The 23,931-nt window shown below is 57.7% G+C and overlaps 1 protein-coding gene across 1 annotated transcript; it reads right to left on the bottom strand.

The window, feature by feature from the left end:
• Positions 1 to 1,645: 1,645 nt before the first annotated feature.
• ITGB3 (integrin subunit beta 3) lies at positions 1,646 to 23,931 on the bottom strand. Its single transcript, XM_074892465.1, has 15 exons — positions 23,684 to 23,931; positions 18,381 to 18,466; positions 13,827 to 14,019; positions 11,558 to 11,810; positions 10,883 to 11,045; positions 10,129 to 10,290; positions 9,875 to 9,970; positions 9,574 to 9,663; positions 9,055 to 9,189; positions 8,189 to 8,618; positions 5,694 to 5,916; positions 5,370 to 5,470; positions 5,125 to 5,244; positions 3,874 to 4,040; positions 1,646 to 3,100 (listed from the first exon to the last, which is right to left on the bottom strand). Exons 1-15 carry the CDS (start codon positions 23,739 to 23,741, stop codon positions 3,032 to 3,034), a joined length of 2,346 nt encoding a protein of 781 aa, XP_074748566.1. The 5' UTR covers positions 23,742 to 23,931; the 3' UTR covers positions 1,646 to 3,031.

Below are 23,931 nucleotides of genomic sequence, written 5' to 3'. Positions count from 1 at the left end.
GGCCCTGCTGCACACAGGGGAACCCCAGGGTTCCACTGACACCTGGGGTCTCACACCCAGCGGGGCTGGGGCTGAGGGCACGGCTGGGAAGGATCAGCCTGGGGCTCAGTGTCTGTGGTGGGGCAGGAGGTGACTTCAGTGCCAGGGGCTGTCTGGCAAGAGGGTGCTACAGAGCTGGGTGCCCCCCAGCACCCCTCAGGCCCCTGACCCACTCCAGGGACCCCGCAGCTGATTCACCCTTGGGTGCACTCAGGCAGCACAGGGCAGTCCCCAAGCTCGCTGCCTGGTGTCACCTCTCTGTCCCTGTTCTGCCCAATGTCCCAGAGTGCCTGGTGGCACCAGTGGCATTCCCAGGCTCAGCTCCCTGCCACCAGTGAGCTGGGACAGGGTCCGATGGGGTCCAGTGGGGTGTCTAAGGCACAGGGTGTCCCAGGGATGGGGACAACATCCAGGGCCTGAGGACAATGTGCCCCATCCCTCTGGCTGCTGCTAGCTGGGATCCGTGCTGTGCCCGTAGCCCTGAGCAGGATCAACCCCTGTGCAGGCTGGATGTGTCCTGCGGGAAGGACCCTCGCTGGCTCAGCGGGGAGAGTGGGGCAGGTTCCCAGGCTGGATGACCCGGGGTGGGGGGCTGCCCTGCACCCTGGGGTGGCACCATGAGCTCTGCAGCATCACGGAGTGGGTGCCCAAACCGAGCAGAGGGATCAGCTGAAACCCCTGCGCCCCAAACTCCTTCTCTGGCTCACTCTGCCCTGGGGCAGCCCCAGCCAGCTCGGGGGGGCTCATCCTGCTCCTTCGTGTTGCAGCCAGGCTCTGCATTGGGCACCCCTTTGCCTTCCCCTCAGCCCACCCTGCAGCCGAAATGCTCCTCCTGGGGCCAAACCCAGCTGAGTCCAACCCAACTCAAGCCCAGAGCCTGCTTGGCTGCTGGAAACACCCCCTCGAGCCCCTGCCCGCTGTGGCTGGACGCACTGGGTGCTGCCCCGGGTGCCTGAACAGGCTGCACGGGCTGGGGGCACCTCACGGCTCAGGGGATAGGGGGGAGTGTTGGAGAGCTGGGCAAACAGTTTTTCAGGCACCTTCTGTGGTCCCAAAATGCTGCTTTGACGGGTGGCCGCTGGGTGTCCCCGCAGCCCTGCGCGACGCGGAGCAGAGTGGGTGCACGGGCGGGGTGCTGGGTGCTGGGGGCGCAGGCGGGACCCTGCTCCCAGGTTTAGCACCTCCACCCTCAGCCCGAGCCCCAGCTGAACCTGGGACGGTCCTGCAGCGGTCCCAGCCCAGCTCCCCTCCTCTGGGGGCTGCTCCAGCAGACCGGAGGGCTCACAGGGACCTGGGGGGCAAGTTGGGGGGCTGCTGGGGTTCACCCCCCCTTGCAGTAAAACAAAGTGGCTGCCAGGAGTACCACAGGCTGTAGCAGGCTGTGGCCCTCCCTGTGCCCCCAAAACGTGTTACCCACCCCCAGGAGGGCACCAGTAACCCCCAGTACCCAGAGACCCCCATGGGGGGCCCACGGCCCAGTTCTGCCATCCCTCAACCCATCTTGGCTTAGCACAGCTCCCTGAGTCGTGCTGGGGAGCCAGGGGCTGCCCACGGGGCAGGAAGCCTGGGCACAGACCACTGGTGTGGTCACAGACACTGTGAGTAGTTTGAGGTTTTCAAATTTTATTTATTTTTATTTTCGTGGTGTGAATCGCTGCCGCTCTGGTGCTGCCCATCCACTCCCCCCCCCAGCTCTGGGGCTCAGCCCCAGCTCCCACCCCAGCATCAGCAACTGCTGCCTGCAGCCAGATCCTGCTCCCACGCTGCTGGGGACAGGCCAGCCTGGGACCAGGGACACTTGGCCACCACCAGCTGAGCCAACATGCTGCTGGGGCCCTCGGGGCCAGCCCCACGCTGGGCACAAGGTCTCTCTTGCTTTTTGGTGCAATCGAGGGGAACAGAGCTGCCATGCTCTGGCTGGGGCAGGGACCAGGCAGCAGCACAGTTACAGCCAAACTCTGCTTGTGGGACATTTGTTTTTCCCTGCAGGACAACCCACAGGTGATACACAGCCCCAGGCAGCAGGACATGGCCCGAACCCTGCCTGCTCTTCTGGAACCCTGAGCTACACAGAAAACCAAGCATGGTGCACTCACACAGCCCAAAAAGCACAGAAAAAGGAGAGGTGGCCAGGCTCAAGGAATAACAAGCATCATGACCCTCCCCAGGCTGCTGCCTGCACATCCATGTGCTTTGTGGCATGGGGACAGTAGAGGGGGACACGGGGAGCTCAGCACCATCCCAGGGATGAGCCAGGCTGCAGCTGGGACCAGCACAGCTGATGCTACATAGAATTGGCTGGTGGTACAAACTGAGTGCACGTGGAGGGAAGGAGGAAGGGCACTGTGATGCTGGGGCACTGCTTTTCACTGTCCGGGGGCACAGCAGTGCAGAAACATGTGGCTGCAAGAAGCAGGGGGCTGCCATGTTGCTCGAGCGATGTCCTCAACCCACAGAGCCACACTGGCTCACACACAGAGCTGGCTCCTGCCTGCTGGCAGCGAGCGAAGCTTCCCGTCCCCCAAGGAGATGGCTCCTCTGCCTGCCCCCAGGGCTCTGCATCTGTCCAGTGCGCGGGGGGGACTCTCCAGGTGGGCAGAGCTTCACCAGCACGGGCTGTGGAGGAGAGCCCAGCTCAGCCTTCGGTTCGAGGAGCCAGTCCTGAAATCCACTTGGCCCGATGAGCACCTAAAAGTTCACAGACTCGCCAGGCAGAGAAAGTCCCATTTCTCTGCATTCAGTGTATGGAGGGGCCGCCGGCTCCCGCGAGGCGACCCGCCGAGGTAAGAATGAGAGGTTTGCCGTGGAAAGCACGTCCCTGCAATTATGGTGGGGTGACGGACAACAAGGCTTCGGAGGCAGTCGAGGGATTGTTAAATTACACACAGACGCACTCACACACGCAGACACAACAAGCTCTTCTGTAAACTGGACTCCAGAAGATCCCACAGATCCTTGGTTGATCCCACGGCCAGCGCTGGATGCGGCATCCTTACATGTTCCCACGGTACGTGATGTTGGTGAAGGTGGACGTAGCCTCTTTATATAAAGGGTTGTGGCCCTGGGGGAAGAAGGAGGAGGAGGAGGAGGAAAAAGAGCATCATCAGTTTGTGCTTGGCATCAGCATTTGTTTTACTTTACAGCTGCAGAAACTGAGGCACCACTTCAGCAATGAGTGGTGGATCCATGTCTCTGCTCAAGGCTTCGGCTGCGCAGTTTAATGGCTCCCCAAAAAGTTTCATGGGGAAGAGCAGGAAAAGCTGCTGTGGGGGAGAGGGAAGGCAGCAGGAGCTCAGGAGCAGAGAGGCCTCCTGAAAGAGCCACACCATCGCATCCCACCCCATCCCTTCCCTCTGGGGAGGTGGAGGAGAGGTGGGGACAGGCACCAGTGCCATCCCAGCCCCCTCCCTTGTGCTCCGGGTCCCTCAGCCCTTCCAGCATCCCGTGGCAGGAGGGACCTTCTGCCTCGCTCACGGGATGGAAACACTGGTGTGGGCAGTGAGTAAGAGGGTCACGCTGGTGACAAGTGGTTGGAATATGCTGGAGGTGGAAAAATCATGTGGAACATCTGCTATCCCCTGTGTGCAGCCCCTGGGGCTGCAGCGGGCTCGGGAAGGGGTGTCCAGGCTGGCAGTGTCACCCCAAGTCCTGCCTGTGACACTGTGCCATGCTCCAGAGAGGGATGGGGCAAGCTGGTCCCTAAGGACCACGTCCCAGGACCACAGACAGCAGCCAGGGTCTCATACTGGGAACACTGGGATCTGGATCCACTCAACCCAGGGGCTGTGGGGTTCAGGGGCTCCTGCCCACCACACTCAACCCGCTGGCTCTCACCGTGTCCCACTTGGCCCTGGCCTTCTCCTCCTCGAAGCGGGCAAACTCCCGTCGGTCATGGATGGTGATGAGGAGCTTCCAGATGAGCAGGGCGGCGAGGCCGATGAGCAGGATGGCGCCCGTCACCGAGAGCAGGACCACCAGGATGTCTGCCCCCTTCGGGCAGTCTGGCAGAAGGAGGAGGGCAGGGTTGGGGGGGCTCAGCACTCCCAGGGTAATTAAAAGCAGCTCTGGGGCTGCCTGGCCATGGGTAAGTGGAGCTCCTCTGGTCTCAGGAGGGCTTCATCCTCCCTTGTTAGGGAGCAGGAGCCTCCACCCTTGGAGCACAGCAGGCTCCATAAAGGAGGAGCCCATCCATGGGGTGCACATGCTGCAATCCTTGAGCTCCTGTCTGTAGGGTGGGTGTCTGTACCCAAGCCTGGAGCAGGCCAGGGGCAGCAAAAGTCCCACCCATGGTGGGGGATGACACCAGAGACCAAGTCCTCAGGCTGGTAGAAGTTCACCCCTAAACCACCAGCCTGGCTGACACCCCGCACCACCCCTGCTCCCCAGGTGTGCGTCAACACCACGCTGGCAAACCGGGGCAGCGAGATCTGATGCGAACCCCAGCACCCACCCTGCTCCCCCTGCATGCTGCCCGGGGCTGCCAAGCCCTTGCCTCCCTCTCCCCTCTGGGTGCAGGGTATGGGAAGGGTGGGCTGCAGCCCTGCCCGTGGCAGGCAGTTGTAGCGAGAGCTGGCAGCTGCCTTTGTGGCCCTGCTTGTGAAGGATCTGCAGCCATGCAGCCCCCAGCTCATCTGGAAATCAGACCTCAAGGTTGCTGGAGACCCTGGGGCTGCTCTGCGTGGCGGGGGGCTGCCATATCCCAGCCCTGGGGTGCAGCTGTAGCATTGCTCCTGCCTGGCTAACGGGAGCCAGCTCTTATCTGCTTCTCGAGAAAAATCACACCCATGGAGTCAGAAACAGGATCAGGGCAGTGGGTTGAGCCCCCATCCTTGGCCTCAATGTGGCGGTGAAATAACTGAGCAACATGGTGGGGAAATGTGAGACAGGCAGGAAATCACGGCCCCAGTGGCACGGAGCAGGGAACAAAGCAGCTCTTTAACCCCTCTCAGCCCCCCACCACGGTGCCCTGTGAGCCTGGCGGCGGTGGTAGTTACAAAAGGGACACGAAATCCCCCCATTTAGCATAGAAACCCAACGCTGCACACTTTGGACCAGCCTAGCCCAGCTGCGGCAGCCGGGTCTTACCTGGCTCCTCGATAACGTAGAGGATGGACTTGCCGCTGGAGTCCTCGTAGTACTGGAACCGCACCACGCAGTCGTCCTTGTCCTTGTAGGTGCAGTTCACGGCGTCCTTGCCCCTGTCACCTGCCAGAGCGAGAGGCTCAGAGCCCCCCGTGCCGGGGGGATGCACATGCCGGGGGAAAGTGGGCAGCGTACGCAGCCCCCTGGGCTTCCACACTTTAGGGCAGGGGTTGGGTCTCCTCCCTTACTCAGTTGCTGCACCGTCTCGATCTCATCGCGGCACATGCGGCTGCAGGACTGCTGCTCCACCAGCACTCCCCGCTCAAACTTCTTGCACTCCACGCACTCCCTGAGGAAGAGGAGGGAGGTCCCGTGAGCTCCTCTGTGCTCTCCCCAGGAGACCATCACACCTTTCAGTCTCAGGCTGTGGAAACGGCTGCAATCCCAACCCAACCAGGCTGCAGCTGGTGAGAGCTCCTGCTGCCGGCTCCCTGATGGGCTCTGACCCATCCCAGCTCTCTGCCAGCTCCCCGCTGGGGTACGACCTGTCCCAGCTTTCTGCCCTCTCTCACTTTTTGATGGTGCAGGCGTCCGGACACGTGGGACACTTCTCGCAGGTGTCACCATAGGAGCCTGGCTGGGTGCAGTCGCACTTGCCGCAGATGCAGGAGCCGTGGCCGCTGCACACCAGCCCGTTGCTGGACATGCACGTGTCGGTGCGAGTGGTGCAGTTGCAGTAGTCACCGGTCCAGTCCGAGTCGCACAGACAGTCCCCGCAGCTGCACTGCCCGTGGCCTGGGGACAACCCAGAGGGTATTAGGACCCTCAAATATCCCCGTGGGTCCCGTTAGCAATTGTCCATATGGGGTGCCTGTGTACCCAGTGTGGCAGCTCCACCTCCGTGGGCACGGCAAGGCAGACCAGCTGCCCAGGACAAACCCTTTCCACTGTCCTTGGGGTGGGACACACAACAACTCAGATCAAACCTCAACATTCGCTGTGTCCCCAACACTCCTTTTAGTCCACCCAAATGAGAAAAAAATGCCAAATTTCAGGCTGAGCTGCCCCAGCTTTGGCAGGTTGGCAGCAGCAGCTGGAGATGCTCAATCAGATCTGTCTCTGAACTAGTCAAGCTTTGGCTCTGGCTTTTAATTGAAGATTGAGTCAGGACATCTGGTCAAACCCCCCAAATCCCACTCGTTTCTCAGCCCTAGACCAGGCAGGGGAAGCTGACTGCTGGGAAAAGCCTGACAAGCTCTGCATGCTCACCAAGACTGGTTTAATCAGACAGACAGACATGCTCAAATCCTGCCAAAGCCTGGAGCTATTTGGATTGTGGTTTGATTTTGGCTCACAGACAAGACACAGTGAGTGGTGGAAAGGCCACGGAGCAGGCACACGCCGACCCGTCCCAAGCCTTGAGCGCACTGGGGCATGTCAGGAACGCTGCTCCGGGCCTGGGATCGGCCGGGCACCATCCCCGCCATGGCCTCGGGGGCACCAGCATGAGAAATAAATGTGTAACCCTGTTAATGAGGAACTAGGGCTGAGTCACAGGAAAACAGTGCCACGCTGGGTGACAAGGCATGGAAACAGAGGGGGGGGCTGGAGAGAAGTGGCTTAATGGGACGGGATTGATGCCAGCAGGGTTAGACAGATCGGGTTAATTAGCAGCTTGCCCAGGCTGGGGGCAGTGCTTCATCATTGCCCTTGGCCTGCTGGATCTGGCAGCAAACAGGCAGCTGGAGCAGGGGCAGGCGCCCAGCTCCCCGAGGGCACTGACTGAGGGTGGGGGAAAACCCCAGCGTTTCCGCCTCCGTTATCAGCAGGCTGTTAAGATAAAGGATCATTCTCAGCAGCACAGATGCAGCCCTGAACCATGAAGTTGGGCTGGGGGGCAGGCGGGGTCTGAAAAACTCAATTTGGTGACAGTGGGGAGCAGGAACAGTGTCATCTGGCCAGCAGGTTTCATCTCGCCCAAGGTTGGGCTCCAGCAGTGGGATCAGCTTTGGCCGCTGACATTTCCCTGGGCATTTTTGGGCTCACATCAGGAAAGCGGTGGCTTTTTTGGCACTGTGTTAGCAGCTGCCTCGCCTGGGCTCAGGGAGGGAGGCTGGGGATAGGAGAGGGGGTCGGTACCCCTCTCTCATTCCACCCTTGAATCACTTTTGGGGTGATCTGCTCCTGGAGAGGATGTGCCACAGCTTCATTCCCCAGTCTCGGTTACTGCCACCCCTCTCGCATCCCCTGAAAAAACAAGGAGATGGGGCAGAGCGCTGGGGTTCACTCAGACCCCCAGTGCTTACTGGAGATGTGGGTGAGAGAAACCCTGGATGGGGGTTCCTGATGGGGATCTTCCCTGGCACATCAGGACATGTGAAACTGCTGTTGTGACGGGTGTTTTGCAGAGAGGGGCTCCTTCGCCGGTCCCTGGTGTGAGAGCAGAACCCAAGGACCTGGTCCTCTCTCCGTACTGAGAGCAGCAGCAGCCAGGGATAGAGTGGGGGAGTCTGGTAGCACATGGAAGAGATGAATATTCAGGAGGGGAGATACTGTAAGGCCAGTGAGGGGGAAGAATTTTCTTCCCCGATGATTTTGCCAACAGGGAGTCTTCAAGAACTGAGTGGAGGATAAAAATTGCCTCTCCCCACCCCTCTCCCTCCACCCTGGGGTTTCCTCCTGCAGAGCAATACCTCTGATGTGTTGGGGGCTGCGATTTGAGCAAGTTGCCTGCCCTGTGCACTCCAGAGCTGCCTCCCTGGGTGCCCACCAGCGCCCCTGATGGGACTCCTGAGTCTAAGCAGGGACCAAGGTCTGCTTTTTAACCCTCTAGCCCATCACCCTGCCACAGCTCTCAGGCATAGGAGGTGATACCAGCTGCCAAAAGGGGAGTAATTCCCCTGGCATCACTTCAGACCCAGGGCTGGTCCAGAGAGAGCCGTGGCTGAGCAGGTCAGAGGTGGGGAAAATGCATGGGACAACCCCAAAATAGCTGGTGTTTCCCTTGTCTATGAGTTTGGGCAGTGTAAACACCCTGAGCTGCCTCCCCTCCAAGCCCAGCACTCACCTGAGCACATCTGGCCCTTGAAGCGGACGCAGGAGAAGTCGTCGCACTCGCAGTACTTGCCCGTCACCTTCCCGAAGTCGCTGCTGTGGCACACGCACTGCCCGCAGATGCACTCGCCGCGCTGGCTGCAGATGGGCTGGCCAGGCCGGGGGCTGCAGTTGTCCTGCTGCGAGGGGTTGTACTCCTCCTCCGAGCACTCGCAGTGCGAGCCCAGGCGCCCGGGGTTGCAGCGGCACACGCCGCACTCCAGCGTGCCGTTGCCTTGGCTGCAGGATAGGCTGTTGGCCTCGGCTTGGCTCTCGCAGGAGCAGTCGCAGTCGAAGTTCACCACCACCGTCAGGCTGTCCTTGAAGCCCACAGGTTTGATGGTGAAGGATTTCTGCTGCTCCCGCGGGCACCCCCGTACCTTGGCCTCAATGCTGAAGCTCACCTGGGGAGCAGAGGGGTGCGTCTGGGTGTCAGTGCCACCAGCGTGGTATTAGGGTACCCACTCCAGTCCATGCCCAAACTTAAGGAGCCCAGAAATGGGACCCACCAGGTCTGTTTTAGACTTTTCAAAGCTGTCCCAGCTCAGTTTGGCTCAGGGTACCTGCTTCCCACAGTAACCAGGCTAAATCCCACGCACTGTGGTCAGCAGACTGGGCTGAACTGGAGGACCACAGAATTTGCATTCAGCAGACTGAAAAAAGCATTTTCCTCCTTGCCCCCACCCAGCTGGAGCCCTCTCCCCATGGCAAAGTTTACGGGGTCTGTGTCACCCAGGAGGTGGTGGGGCAAGCAGACGGTGCTGGTGGAGAGCATCAGATGAGCTGGCAGTGCTGCTACGCAGAGGGGGAGAAAGCCAAGCCTATGAGCAGGATCCTTACCGTGTCCCCGATCTTGAGCCCCATGCAAGACTTGAGCCCGGGGATGACCTCATCGTTGAGGCAGGTGGCATTGAAGGCCAGGGACAGCTCTTCGGGGAGGTCACGCACCTCCAGCTCCACCTTGGAGCGGATTTTCTGGGGGAGGAGAGAGGAATGATGAAGAAGACAGCACAGGCTAGGCAGGGCTCAGTCCCAGGGAGGGGTACGCCCGAGCAGCCGCCACGCCACAGCGATGCTCCCACAGGCACAGAAAAGGAGCCAAGTGCTCCGAGTCTTTCTCAGGACTTGGCTACGTCATTCCCCGCCTTTGAGGATGGGAATGGGCAGGTGGTGAACACAGTGATCTCCCTTCCCTGAGGTCCCCACACGTGTGGGTGGAGACAGATGCTCACAGCTGGTCCAGGGAGGATGCTCAGGGCTGGAGGAGCTGCCAAATCTGTGTGGGCTGCTTGCAGTGTGAAGCAGTGGCTATTTTGGGGGGGAGAGAGCTGTTGTGGGGCCATCACACTGCACACTCACCCCATAGGAGTCCACTATGAGCTGCAGGACGTTGCTGGAGTCTCTGGACAAGGTGCCCACGGTTGTGCCTGGGATCAGCTCACTGTAGTTCTGGAGAAATATCATAAGGATGGTCTGCTCATGATGGGTGAGCGTGCCATGGCTGGGCCAAACCCTGTCCCGGTACACGAGAGCTTCCCGAAGAACTTTGGTAGGACAGGACGCCACCAAGCTATGTCTGACCACCCATGGCCAGCTGCAAAGGGTGCTCCTTGGGACCCACCAGCCCCCCATGAAGGTGGCTTTGCACAGCAGCTGTTACCTGGTAGAGGCCAACAACCGTATCTGTCACAGCAAAGACCAAGTTGATGTTCCTCTGTGAGAGCTTCTCAGTCATCAGGCCCAGAGAGGGATAGTCCTGGGGAAGAAGAGAGGCTATACCCTAGGAACATGTATCCCCAACTACCCTGGTTCCCATCATGCTCTCCAACCAGGAGACCCTGGACCACCTTTCCCATCCCATGGGGACCCTCAACAGAAGCTCTGGGCTCCCCAACCCCATGGGTCAGGGTTTACCAGTGTGGTGGAAGCAGAGTAGAAATTATCCTTGTCAATGTGGCACTGGGCATCGTTGGGCTGCACGATGCCAGCCAGCCTGCCATCCAGCGCAATGTGGGTCTTGGCATCTGTGGTGAAGACGAGTAGGTGTGAAGCATCGTTCCTCCAGCCGATCTTCTCCTGCAGCAAAAGGCAGCTCCCAGTCACGTGGCAGCATGTGCCAAGGGCAGCCCTACGTGCCAGCACCCTGCTACTGCCTTTGCTGCCACCCTGGGTCATGGCTTGGCCATGGGGACCCACCTGCCACTGCAGAGGGAACCGAGGGCAATTGCTCACCCAGGGAAGTGCTGAGGGGGTGGTGTGGGGGCTGTGGAGCCTGGCAGGCGAGAGACAGGTTTTAATTTGCTAGAATGTTAATCAAGGTGGCTAATGACTGAGGGGTGCAGCTGCTCCCATTTCCAGAGAAATCAAGGTGCAGGCACAGGAGATGATGTCCCTTCTGGGCTGGTTACTGCAGGGCTGACATGGGATCATCATCAGTTCCCAAGCACCTGCTCTGCTCCTCTCTCCTCCCAGAGCCATGTAGGGGTCCTGCTCTTCCCTGGCCTTGGCTATTGGTCTAGAAATGTCCTAGTTGAATGTTCACCCTCTCCAGATCTGAGCCCCCAGGGCTTATGGTCCTGTCCTGGTGGGGTTGGGTGGTCTCTGCCAACCCACCAGGCCCAGCCTGATGACCCTTTCCCAGCCCCAGCCAGGACTTCTTGCCCCTTACATCACACACGGTGGCCTGGATGATGGCGTCAAAGCCGCCCTCGGGCGCATCACGGTTCCGTGAGACGCTCTGCTTCCGCACCTCCTCGTTGAAGCGGGTTACCTCGTCCGTGAGAGACAGGACGTGTTTGTAGCCAAACATGGGCAGGCAGGTTTCCCCAATCCTACGGGAGGAGAACAGTCAGGGCATGAGGCTCACTGAGCTCTTCCAGCTCCCACCCCTACTCTGCAGCCATCCCACATCCCATGGTCCTGTCCAGGATGGGTTGGAGGGACCCAACCACCCCAAGAGACTGAGGACACAGCCGGAGGCTGGTGAAGGACCTTTTAGAAATCCACCACATGTTCTAGAGATGCTGGGCTCAGGTCAGCTGCCAGCCTCTGTCCTGCTGGGATTTTTAGGAGTCACTTTCTTTAAGCCTCAACATCTCTCCTGAAACAATGGTGTAAAATTGCTTGTTCCCTTAAGAGCTTTTCAGTCACAATGATACTTTTAGTTTAGACTTGCTCCTCCTCCCTGTGTCAGCAGAACATGCAGTGCAGCAATGTTTAAACCCTGTCCAAAATCAGGCACCCAACTCCCTGCTGAAATCCGTTGATACAGATTTCCAGCCCTGTTCCAGTGATGTCCCATTAACTTCTGGCCCTTATAGGACTCCCTCAGCCTGGGACTTACTCATAGCAAGGGTTCGTGATGGCTTCTGGAGGAGAGATATACATGTAGGGGGAAATGGGCTTGTCCACAAAGGCCCCAAAGCCGATGCGTAGGTTGCTGGTGAGCTTGCGCATCTCGCTGGCCAGCTTTGTGCCCAGGTTCTGGATGTTCCTGAGATCGTCCTTCATGGAGTTGGACAGGTCCATCAGGTAGTAGATATCCACAGGGTAGTCTTCCACTTGACGCACTTGGACGCGAAAGATCTGGGAGTCATCTGTAACAGACAGGGCAGCGGAGTGAGAGATCCTCTCCTGGGAGGAGCAGAGGAGGCTCACCACAGGGCTAGGGAGAAGGCCAGCCTACGGGGTCAGCAGGAACCCAAGGAGATGGTTTAAAGCTGCTGGGAGGAGAACATCATAGTTAAACAGACAGAAAGGGGCAAAGCCCTAAAGGCAGGTTGCTTGCGTGGGAGATATGATGTGCACCCCTTGGAGATGGCGAATGTAGCTTGTGGATCCTGTTCTCCAACCTTCTCATTACCAGGACATGAGCAGATCCTCCTGATCAGAGCTGATCCCCCAAGCTGTCCTGCATGAACAGCGTGACCCACACACACTGGATGGAGTGAGTGGAACACCCAGTGTGTGGGCAGCGGGTCTTACAGGGATTACCAGGGGACTGCGTGGTTGCTTCGGAGTTCTCTGAGCTCCCAAGGACTTCAAGCATCTCCCGGGGCCTCCCCCATCCCTGCTCCTTCCCTCTCCTCTTGGCTCCTCCCAGCCCCTTCTGGGAAATTTTTGGTGAAATGTTTTCTATTGAAACAAAAACCTCCTTAGAATATTCTGGGGAACAGGCCAGTTTTGATGACTTTTGCACTTCAAAAAAAAAATGCTGAAAACACTTAGGGTTGACGTTTTCTTTCTGCCTTTTAAGAGAGACAAAGGTTCTTTCTTGCTGTTCTTTGAAACGGCTTCTTTGAAATGTAAGCTGGGGCACAGCTGCAGCCTTCTCAGAACACCTCAAATGTTGAGGAAAAAAGCTTTAATTAAGCTGAAATTGTTATTGTTTTCATATTTCCTTCTAAGTCTTCATGTCACATTCTGACTTCCAGGATGAAGAAAGTTTCAAACTCTACAAGAGCACAAATTGCTCCATCCCCCCTCCAGCTGCTTCGCTGGAGCACCACCATGTAGTCAGGGGTCCCAGCTTTGTGCTCAGAGAGCATCTGTTTCTCCTCGTTGAGATAAAACCATGAGGACTCTGAGCCTGTGGGACATGGGCTGTGACCTGTCCTACTTATATCCCTCAGCATACGGTCTTGGTTCATGAGTCAAGGCAGATGACTTGTGCCAAGCCTTCTTGGTTGGGCAGAGATGGTATCAAGCTGCGATTTTCTTCTACTGCCTCCAAGGAACGGGGACTTACAGCACTGCGCACTGTCTCTGTTCCTCTGCAGAGCAGCACACATACCTGGCTCTGCCAAGTATCTTTAGACCTAAATAGAGCAAGGGCCGCTTCGCAGTTACATGTCTCCATTGCGTGGGGACACGTCAGACTGCTGTCATTCAGATGGGTCAGGCTCCTCTTGGCCAGGCGCGGGGATGTGTATCTGGCTCCAGGGCTTTAATGAGCACAAGGAACCAAAACTGTTCCTGCTGAGTCTGGAAGAGTCATCAGTGAGTGGATGGCCAGGGGTGGGCTACGTGGGGGGCAGAGCACAGTGATGGCACCGCTCCACGTTCCCTAAACCGGTTTTGTGACCTTGGGCAAGTGACGCCCATTAGTTTGCTGCCTGCCTGGCATCACTCGAAACTCCTCGATGCTGGCAAACGATGATAACAGTTAATTGGCTCCAGCCTGCCTGGCTGAAACAAGCCTGGGAAATTACAAGGACCTGTTGGCAGTCCAACCCTGCCAGCTGCTCCATGGCTCGTTAGACACGAGCTGACTTCCACCAAAGCACCCGGAGTGCAACAGCAGTGCCTAAGGTCTACGTGCCTTTATAAAATAAGCCCGTGTGTTGTTGAAGTCACATCCCCCATCCTGCCCCTCGGGATACCACAGGATTGAGCCAAGAGACTGACCAGCAGAAATCAGCTTGCAGACAGCCTGCTGCCCATCGGGGATGTTCCTGGAGGGTCTGGTGCAGCCCCCAGCCTGGCCTTGCCACCCTCAACGGACACGAGACAGCCTTGGCCAGTGGGACAGGGCGACGGCTCACTCATCACTTCAGCCCATTGGGTTATTCCCACCGCATCTCCCCTTCCCACAGCAGCCTGGGGGCTCTTACCCGGTCGCAGGTTCAGCTGGATTTTCTGGGGGCTCATCTGGGTGGTGGCAGAGCTCCCTGAGCCCTTGTCGCTGAGGGGCTGGTTCTCCAGGATGGTTACGCTGCTGGTGGGGAACTCGATGTAGTCCTGCCCACAGCCATTTTTCAGGAGGTTGGCACGTAGGTCACAGCGAGGGGACGATTGTGCCAAGACCTGCGGGAGAGGGACATGGTCAGGAGCCAGCTCCCCACTGGGAAGCCCCAGGGTTATACTGAGAGGAAGAGAGAGGGACCCCTTTTCCCTGGAGAGCCCCTGCTTTATCACACCTAAGCCAAGACTGGGATAAGAGGCTTTTTGGGGCACATGGTGTCTGCTCGTGGGAGGTGACAAACAGAGGGGATCCAGGATCAGCAAGTCCTGCCGGGGCTCCAAGCAGGTTTTGGTCTGCCGTGCTCCATGGGGGAGCTCCCTGCCAAAAGGGGCAGTGGATACCATACCCCTGCCAACCCCCTCCTGACTCCTAGCAGCCAGAGCCTCAGGTTTGATTTTTGTCAAAGCTAAAAGGAAAGACTGTCTACATGGGATGGCTAGAAGAGGTGAGGCAGGATATGAACATGTCAGGCTGGGGGTGAGAGGCAGAGTCTGGAACTTTTTTTATTATTTTCTAAACTCTGGCAAAAGACAAGCCACATTTTCCCCCCATTTTCTTGACATGTGCCCTTAGAAATCTTGCCACAAGCAAGGAACAGGCCTGCTGTGGGTGAGCCCATCGCATGAAGCGGTGCTTGGTTCCTGTCCGGGAAGGGTTCAGGCTTATCTCTAGCTTTCCAGCTTCCTGCCGGATGGAGCCAGCTGGGGGAGAGAACCAAAAAAGGAGTGAAAGAGCAAAAAGGCAACAGGGCTGTGGGGGAAGCTGTCAAGTGCCCGTCAGGGGCAGGAAGCACAAAGTGTGGAGTCACGATGGGGTTCCAGCCCCGTCCTTCCTTTCCTAGAAAGCTCCCAGCTCCTTGCCCTTATCACGGCAGATTCAGAAGGGCTCCCATCGCTCCCGTTTCTCATGAAGACAAATATGGGAAGAATTTCACAGACCAACGCTGCCAGGATCTGCTGCCACAAGTTCCCGGCCAGGCAGAAGCCACCCTCCCCTCCAGGGGATTTCTCCATCTCCCTCCCACAGCCCAAATCTTTCCACATTCAAAGTCCTGCAGCAGATGACCTGCACAGCCTTTCCCTGCAGCAAACCGGGGTGGCACAAATCCTGGTGAGGCTGGTTCAGCTCCCTCCCTGCTCCTGGGAAGCTGGATCCCAACGCTGCAGCCTTCCAGCACTGGAGAGGTTCCCCATCCAGGATATTGGCTCCCCCAGATTCAGGCTGGCTGAACCCAGGAATGAATTTTTGTGTGTTTTAAGCAAACAAGTGGAAAAACGCAAACAGTGTCAGGAGGCCCTGGCTGGCCTACCGCCCTCTGGAAACAGTGGCCAAGTGATAGCCAGAAAATACATCAGCAGGCGTGTTCCTCCCCCGCGGCCTCCCACTCCCACCCTTACTGCCTGGACAGCATGCTGTCAGCGAAGAGGACAAGTCACTGCTCTAAATTAGCTCCCTTGCACCCACCCACCCCACAGGCTTGTCCCACGGGGCTCCCTGCTGCGGGAAGAGGTGCCTGGTGTACTCTAGATCCCATCAATCATCACGTACATTCCAGTCCCAGGCAGGGAAATCACTGGAAAAAACATGCAGGTGAAAAGCAGGCTGGGCAGGCAGGTTTTTAACTGTGGTGCTGGGCTCTTGGGTGATACCTGGAGATCCTGGGGAGCTCCCAGGACCTCAGAGGCACATTATGAGATTAGCTGTATCATTCCTACTGCAAGATTCCCATGGAGAAGCCCAGGGCTGCATCCTTCCCCTTCCCCTGGAGCCCCAAACATCATGATTGACTCAGGATGCACAAGAACCTCCCAAGCAATAAAACTACTGCAAAAGGCAGAGGAAGAAGTTTCTGTGCCATTGACGGGACATTTGGCTATGAGGCTTTTGCAGCTCCCAGCCCCTGGTCTTCCCCCCCCGAGTCTCTGTAGACTTGCAGACTCAGTGACTTGGACACAGCCCCAGGTAGGAGCGACCCAGGGCAGCCCAGGCTTGCTGGTGACCAACTCACAGTGCAGGGACTTCATCCACTGACACAGACCCTGCAAACCCCGCTTCCTCACCAGCACAGCCCTGACAGCATCGGCTCCCCATCGCGGAAATGCTGCAGGGGGGACGTGTTCCCAGCCCTTCATCACAAGCCATCCCACAGCCGAGATGCTCCCCAGCTCCACCTCCCCTTTGCGCACCTCCATCCCGCTGTAGGGAAGGAGGTTTAAGCTCAAACTCCCTCCAGGATGGGGAAACCTGATGATTTTATTCCCAATCGCTTCCTCCAAACACTTTAAGCAAGGGCAGGGTCAGGCAGGGTGCTGGCAGAGCCAGCTCCATCCCCCAGCTCCCTCCCTGCTGGGCGGGGGGGGGCTGTGGGGAGTCACACATCCCCAGGGCATCTCTGTTTTCATCTCGCAGGCCACCACATACAGCATCAGCTTCTCTGCAGGAGAGCTCCTGGGAGGACCCAAAGCACAGACGCCTCTGCAGATTAAGTTAAAACCTTCCAGCAGCTTCTCTAAAAAAAAAAAAAAATCAAACCCTGGTCCAGCCTTGCCTCCATGAGAACCAGAGCGGGTGACATTTTGGGTGGGTGAGACCCTGAAAGATCTGTCACCATAATCTCCAAAATGATTTTAGAGCCACATCTCAGCATTAAGGCTTGGCTGACTTTTTCCAAAAGGAAAAGCAAGTGGATGGGCACATCTATTTGTTGGTAAGAGTGGTCAAGGTCTCTGAAAAATAAATAAAACTCAATTCTCTGCATCAGCACTCAGCAGGGTCAGTGATCACAAAAAACTGCAATGAAATCCCTCTCCTGTCCAAAGCCAGGATGGAGCAGGGGTATCTGATAACCCCCGGCTCCTCGGGAAGGCAGTCTGGGTGGGAAAGGGCTGCAGTGGGAGCAGAAGCACCAATAAGGGCACTGTCCTTTTAAAAAAGAAGGGGGGCACAGTATCAGAGACCTCCCCCACCCCGGGGAAATTAAACAAACCCACAGAAAAAAACCCCTCATTTGCTAAATTAAGACAATGTGGTCCAGATGTTGGAGGCAGAGTTGCTGAGCAGAGTTTGCACAGCCTGGCTCTCCGGGGGCTGGTTGCTGGCAGCGGGACGGCTCCCTCACTGCTTGTCACGTCTGTCCGTGAGCACAGCTCTGAGCAGCACTGGAAATATTTCCTTTTTTGGAAACCTTTGCTGATCTGGAGGAAAAAAACCACCCCATCACAGCCCCCGATGCAGCGTCAAGACACCCAGCCCAGGATCAGCAGCCGGGAAGAAGCCAGCCCAGCCCAGCCAGTCATTGCCCCTCCAGAGAGGGGAGCAAGGCTCCTTATCACGCTGCAAATTTCAGCCACTCCTTGCGGGAGATAAGCTGAGGCACCAGCATCTTTATTCACACCACACACCGAGATCCCGTATCTGATGGGCGCAGCAAGCAGAGGCATCCCCTCCAGATACACACTGACCCCAAAGCACTGGGCCACATAGGCACAATCCAACAGCGATAGCCAGCTCAGATCACTTCTTCCCAGATTGTTTCCCAGTGCTGGTGGGCACCATGGGCACAGCAGGAGGAAGCAGGGTTTCGTGGATGGGGAAACAGAAAGCAAGAAAAAACTTGCTGGAGGGGGAACTGCGCCTGGGGAACTGCAAAGCCCTGAAGGTTTCATCTCTCCCCATCCCAGCCTCACCTCCCCTTGTCTCTGCCCCGCGGCTGCTCTCCCATCGTGTTAGGAAACTCCCTCCTCTGACCTTCCCGATGGACCAACCCTCAGGACAGCATTTTTAGAGGGGATCGTGGCAGATCTTCCAGGCTCTCACCCACCAAGAGTGATTTTAGAGCCACAGCTCAGCTCTCACATCCTCTTTAGCTCAGCAACCGAAGTCAGGCACCTTGTGTTCCTTCCCCCTCTTTCCAATGAAAAAGAGGCTTTTGAACCCAAATCCTAACTTCTAATCAGTACTTTTTCTTCCTCCCACCAGGCTCCCTTCCCTTTCCAGCCCTTCCAGCAATTAAACTCCTTTAGCCAGAGCTTCACAATGGGTTTTCAAGAATCAAACAAAAAGTAAACTAAGTTTTCAAACATACATTTTTTGAGAGACAAAGTGAATTCCCAGTGGAAACATCAGCATTTCCCAGCCAGCTCCACACAGCGCCCACTGACACACCCAGATAAGGGGCAGGTTTTCAATGCAAGGCAGGAACGGGCAGCCTGAGCCCCGTGATGTGCATCTCGAGCTGCGGTCAGAGCCAGATGCCGCCAAGGAATGTGTTTAGACACGGTGGGAACAGATGGAGACCAAGCGAGTGGCTGTAACACAGGGACCAGCACCCATCCCTCAGCCCCGAGGCTCGTCCCTTCCTACACACCCTCTGCCCAGCTCAGGGACGTGCTCCAGCCCAGCTCAGCCTCCTCCCAGCTCTTACCTCCCCAGAGCACCAGGCGCAGAGGGGGCTCACGGCCAGGCACTGCTTGCAGGAGTTCACCCCACGGGTGGTGCAGATGTTACCCCCTGAAACAGCAAACAGAGTGGTTACAACCTGCAGAGCCCAAAATCTACACATGTGCTGAAGTGCTCAGCCAGCAGCTTCAGGAGCAGCCACAACCCCTATCCCACCAGGGCTCTGCTCTAACCCCTTTCCCAGCCCCAAACCCCGGGTGTTTCCTCCCTGCCCCTTTTATAACCACATCCCCAGCCCAGTATCAGCTGGGCTTCATCCTGCCCGGGACTGAGCTCATTTCCCACCTGCTGGCTCCTTGGGGTCCCCCCATCCCTGCGATGTCACACATGTGTTGGAGTGGAGCCCTCACCACTGGCTGGGGGGACAACATCTCCCCTCGTGCCTCCCTGCAGGGATTTTGGGGCAGCAGGGAGGGGGAAGGGGTGAGCTCCCAGGGGCGCAGCACAGCACTCGCAGCCCTGCCGGCAGCCGGGGAACCGCCGCCTCTTCCCACCACCCCTGACCCAGGGTGGTCGGTGCCTTCTTGTGCAGACATTAAACCCAGCAGCTGGTCTTGGCTCAGGTTCAAACCCACGGAAAGGAGGGGAGGGAAAGGGCATAAGTCCAGAAACGTGCTGGCAGCAGTTTGCGCTGATGCCCCGGGGAAAGGTTGGGCTCTGTTGTGGCCGTGGGGACTTTGGGAGATACACACTGGCACCCGTCACAAATGTCAGAGGCCAGTGGGTCCCTGTGGGGGATTAAAAGGCCCCAAAGTGCCCGCAGGGGCCCCAGGGCAGTGCCAGTGCCTGCCAGGGCAGGAGGAGCTCCTCTGGCAGAGGCAGGACCGTGCGGCTCTGTGGTTCCCATGGCCAACGGCCGACGCGACGTGTGGCTGGTGACACGGCTGTGGTGGCTTCACCCTCAGCTCTTCCTCCCTCCCGGGACACAAGTGTCTCCACAGAGTTGTAGGATTCCCCAGGCAGAGCAGACTGCAGCCATGTGCCTGCTTGGTTGGGGGAATACTGCAGCCTGGGGAGCCTGGGGGATGCCGGCGTGGAGCAGCGGGCGCTGGGGTCTCCCCTTTGCCCCGTGTCCCCCCGTCCCTGCACAGGGCTCTCCCCAGCAGCCGCAGGCAGAAAAAAGCTGCATTTTCTGCAGCCGCAGGAATTGCAACACAAAGCAGAAAGAGGAAATGGTGAAATGATGTCGTCAGGTCTTTGGGCAGAACCACGGTGACGGCGCTGTGTGCCCATGCATGCAACCTGAGTATGCACACGTGTGTGCACATATGTGTGTGTGTGTGTGCAGCGTGTTGCGGCCCTGTGTGTCTGTACGAGGCTGGTGTCACAGGCTGAGCTGGACACGCTGTGGCTGTCCCAAAGGCCAGCGGCTGCTTGGGGATGTGCCCCAGGGCACTGAGGCCAGTGTGCCCCGTTGGACCTCTGCCGCCCGCGCTCCCTGCCCGTCCGGCGCAGGGGGACTAAACCACAGGCTGCACCCCAACTGCTTGGCTCAGCACCAGCTCTGGGGGGGATCCACTTCCAGAGCTCTCTCCATACATCAAAATACCCAGCTGCAGCATGCGAGGATGGGAAAGATTTTAAATTTAGAGTTGCCTAAAAGAACGACAGGTCGATCTCCAGTGCTTTCTGCACTGAGGACACTTAGCAATGTGTTAGCGGTGATGTTGCACCCTTGGGTGGACAGGTCTGGGCAGCCGGGGCTTGGCAGGGGGAAGGCAAAGGGCTCTCAGAAGGCAGCAGTGGCACTAACAGCGCTGGCTCCCATTTCTCACGCCTGCTCCTGCTGCGCCTGTGTAAAATCGCTCCTGCCTTGCCAAGCGCCAGCGCCTGCAGCCCAGTGCCGGGGCACGTGCCGTGGATTTGCGCTGTGCCGCGCAGCTGGGAGCCGGTTCCAGTAGGGCTGGCAGCAGCTCAGCCCTCGGGGACAGTGGCAGAGGCATCACCCCGGCAGCTCGAGATGCTCGGGATTAAACTCTCAGAGCTGCCAACCCCGGGGTGGGAGCAGCTTCCAAGACAGCAGGTCCCTGGGCAGCCCTGATGCTTTCATACTTGGCCCAGCACCGTGGCCCCCCCGGACAGGATGGGGGCGAGGTGCCAGGTAGCCTCCCCTGTGCCAGGAGTTTCGTTGCTTTCTTCTGCTCTCACGTCCCTCCCTGTAGCACCCGTGTCCAGCTGCTGACTCCTGGCTGCGCTGGGGGCAGGGTTATAGCGCCCAGTACCACCAGTAACGCTCCTGGCCCAGATTCCTCTTTAATGTCAGCGTGGGGTTTGTTCCCTCGGGGGTGGGTTTTAGCTTGCTGTGGGATGGTTCAGTCGCTCAGCTCTGCCTCAGCACCCAGCTTGCTGGGGGAGTGCAGAGCTGACCAGGGCCCCTGCCACCCCCGGGTGCTCCAGCCACACTCCCAGCCAGGGGATGGGACCCAGGGCTCGCACCAGCATCCAGGATGTGAGACACACTGGTCCAAATCCTACCTCAAACAGGTTTCTCCTGTGACTTGAGCCAAGTCCCTCAGCGCTCCCTGCCTCAGTTTCCCCTGTGCAGTGTTAACACCAGTCTCAGCAAGACCCGGCTGCACTGAAACACAATGTGGAGGATTTCCAGGCTCGTGTGTGCTGGCTGAGCCCCTGGCTGCCTCCGCTTCGCCTCCTCATGCTGTGAAACCTGAGCTAACGTGCCCCAGGACTGTCCCTCTGGGCTGGGGAGCTCATCTGCTCCCCAGCATTTGGGACAAATGACCTCCTGCCTATGCACAGCCTCTGGGCCCAGCTGGTTTTCTCTCCTCCCCTCCTGCCGCCACCCCACAGCCCAGGGGTCCTTGATCTGGTGTCCCCCCTCCACACTGGAGATGTAAACCCAATTTTCTGGCTGATTTTGGAACAAGGGCCACAAGCCAGGCTGTCACACCCGGGCAGAGCAGCAGCCCCACAGCTGGGGAGGGGTTAGATGGGGCTGCAGCACAGAGGGTCCCTGAAGGGGGGATGCTGCCGTGCCTAAGGCTGCCCTGGTGTCTGCTGTCACATTGTGCCACCATGCCACTGCCGGCAGCGGTGCCTTTGCCCAGGGGGTCCCCGCAGGCGGGTACCTGCCCCCTTGGGCTGCCCGAAGCCCCAGCCTGGGGGTGTCTGCCCCAGATTCATGCAGCCCCGTGGTCCCCGTGTTCTCCATCATTCCATGACCGAGCCATGTGCCTGGGGATGGAGGACCCTTCCCCAACCTCCAGCACCCTACGGAAGCCATTCTTGGCTGCACTTCACCCGGGCCTGGCCGGAGCAAGGTCATCCCATCCCCCTGGGAAGGGGCCGAAATCCCCCGGGCGCCAGCGGTGATTAACACAGGGCACTTATCACTGTCCAAACATGGGGCTCGACCTGCTGCAGAGCAGGCAGCCTCACCCCCCTCGCTGCCGGGAAATGTCTCTATTTTGGCATTTCCAGCACTGCTTGCATGGCTGGACGCAGGGTGTGGTGTCAGGAGGGCTTCGCAGGAGGGAGGTGGGGACAGGGGAAGGGGGGACCTTGGGGTGATGTGGGAGCAAAAGCAGAGGTGGAGGAGAGCGGAGGATGCTGCAGCTTGAGTCCCTTCAGGTTGTGGCCCTGTGAGCGCCCAGCAGCGCTTCCCAGACTCAGGACACTGCCTGGCTGTGAGCAGGTTAACAAGATCCCAGCACAGCCTAAACTAATAAATTCTGGGTTTTAGTTCTTCCCCCCCCCCCCCCCCCCATGTTTGGGGCTTGTTTTTCCAGCCATAAAAACTAATAAACCAAAGTACAAAAGCTTCATTTTTTTACTATGAAAGCAGCTGTTCTCATGTAATGGTTTAATCCTAAAGACTCAGGCTTTAAAAAAAGAAATCCTAGCACATGAAATACAGGGAAAGGGGAGATAAACTGGGCAGCATGGGAACCACCCGCCTGGGGCTGGGCAGCGCCGCGGCCCGCGCCCCGACTGAGGTGAAATGATGCACTTGAAACACCCCAGACGTCTGTGGCTGAGCATCACCCTTCCCTGGCTGGAGAAAATTACTCAGTCCCCCGTCTGCACTCCAAGTAACCTCTTCCGTGTACTGCATGAGCCAGCCACGCACTTTGTTTTTTCCCCCTCTGCCAATTTGAGCAAGAATGTGCACACAGAAAACTTGATAAAGATATTTGAGAAAACTTGATAAAGATACAAACCATACTTACACCCTCTCTGGCCTTTCTGCTTGATTCAGTGGTAAGGATTTGGGCTTTTCTGGCTGATCTCCTGCTCACGCCATCCCAGGGCTGTGTCTGTTCTCTACACCTCTCCCTGTTTGCCACCATCTTTCCAGAGAGGGGATGCCCCAAACTGAGCTCAGCTGATCACAGACACAGACACACAGGACCAGAGAAATCACCTGCACAGCCCCACACTGCAGCTTTAAAAACCCAAACTCTTCCAGGGGTTATCCTATGTCCTGTACTGATGACAGCTCCCTCCGGCAGCAGATCAGAGCCTCAGGCTGTTCCTGGGAATTCAACAAGGTCTGGAATTCTTTAGACACAATAATGTTGCCCCAAACCTCCTCGAGTGGGGCCTCAAAAACAATGGGACTGATTTATAAATCAGGAGCTGAGAACACCACACCGTTTCACAGTTGTGAGATTTGCTTAGAGCCCCAGAAACGCACCTGGGGAGGAGATAACGCTTTTCTAGGCTTCTCCATGCTTCAAACATTGGAATTTTTTTTTAAAATACAAACTACATTTGTCCTGAAATCAGAGTTTTTAAAGAAAAGCACCAAAACAGCGTGAGAAAAAACAACACAAGACAGCAGTGCTGACATTAGTACACCCCATGCCCTTAAAATGACATGGATACAGTGACTACCTGCTCTCAAGCTCCCCCAGAGTATTTTCTGTTTGTGAAGGACGGAGCCCAAGTCACACCCCAGTGCTTCCATTACAAACCAGTATCCGGAGCCAAGCACAGCGTAGGTAGAGAATATAAACTTGCCGCACCCAGTGCAAGAATAACGCACCAAACCATCTCTTGACCCTATAACATCTTTGAGAAACCCTCCTGGCCCTGACCCAGGCAAAGCCCAACCAGCTTGAGCCGTGCTTTGTATTTGGAAACTGCGCCGAGGTTTCAGGCTGCCAGCTCCCCCTCCGAGTGATTTTCCCGGGAAATCACAGACCCTGGGAATGCAGAAAGTCCTGGGATTTTGGGAAATAACAGGCAACATAATCACTAAATGACCTGGCTTTAAGCAAGCGACAGCGCTACAGGCTGTAAACCTACCCCAGCCGCCAGCAGCGCAGAGCGTGAGGATCCCGAGAGCCACGTAGAGTTTTCCCATTTTCTTCTCCGAGCCCTGAACGTGGGGGGCTGCTTGGACCAGCCCCGCCGTGAGCGATGGAGAGCAGCTCTGGGGTGGCCAGAGGTTTTGAGCAGTCCAGGAGATGAATCATGAGTCTGGGTGTATGACATACATGGCGAGCAGGGCTGGCTGGAGGAAACCGCTGGCTTGTCACTCAGTTTTGAGTCAG

This window comes from Strix uralensis, chromosome 22, assembly GCF_047716275.1.
Source record: "Strix uralensis isolate ZFMK-TIS-50842 chromosome 22, bStrUra1, whole genome shotgun sequence".
NCBI lineage: Eukaryota > Metazoa > Chordata > Aves > Strigiformes > Strigidae > Strix > Strix uralensis.
Note: the sequence above shows the minus strand (reverse complement) of the source record. Positions and strands in the feature narration are given on the sequence as shown.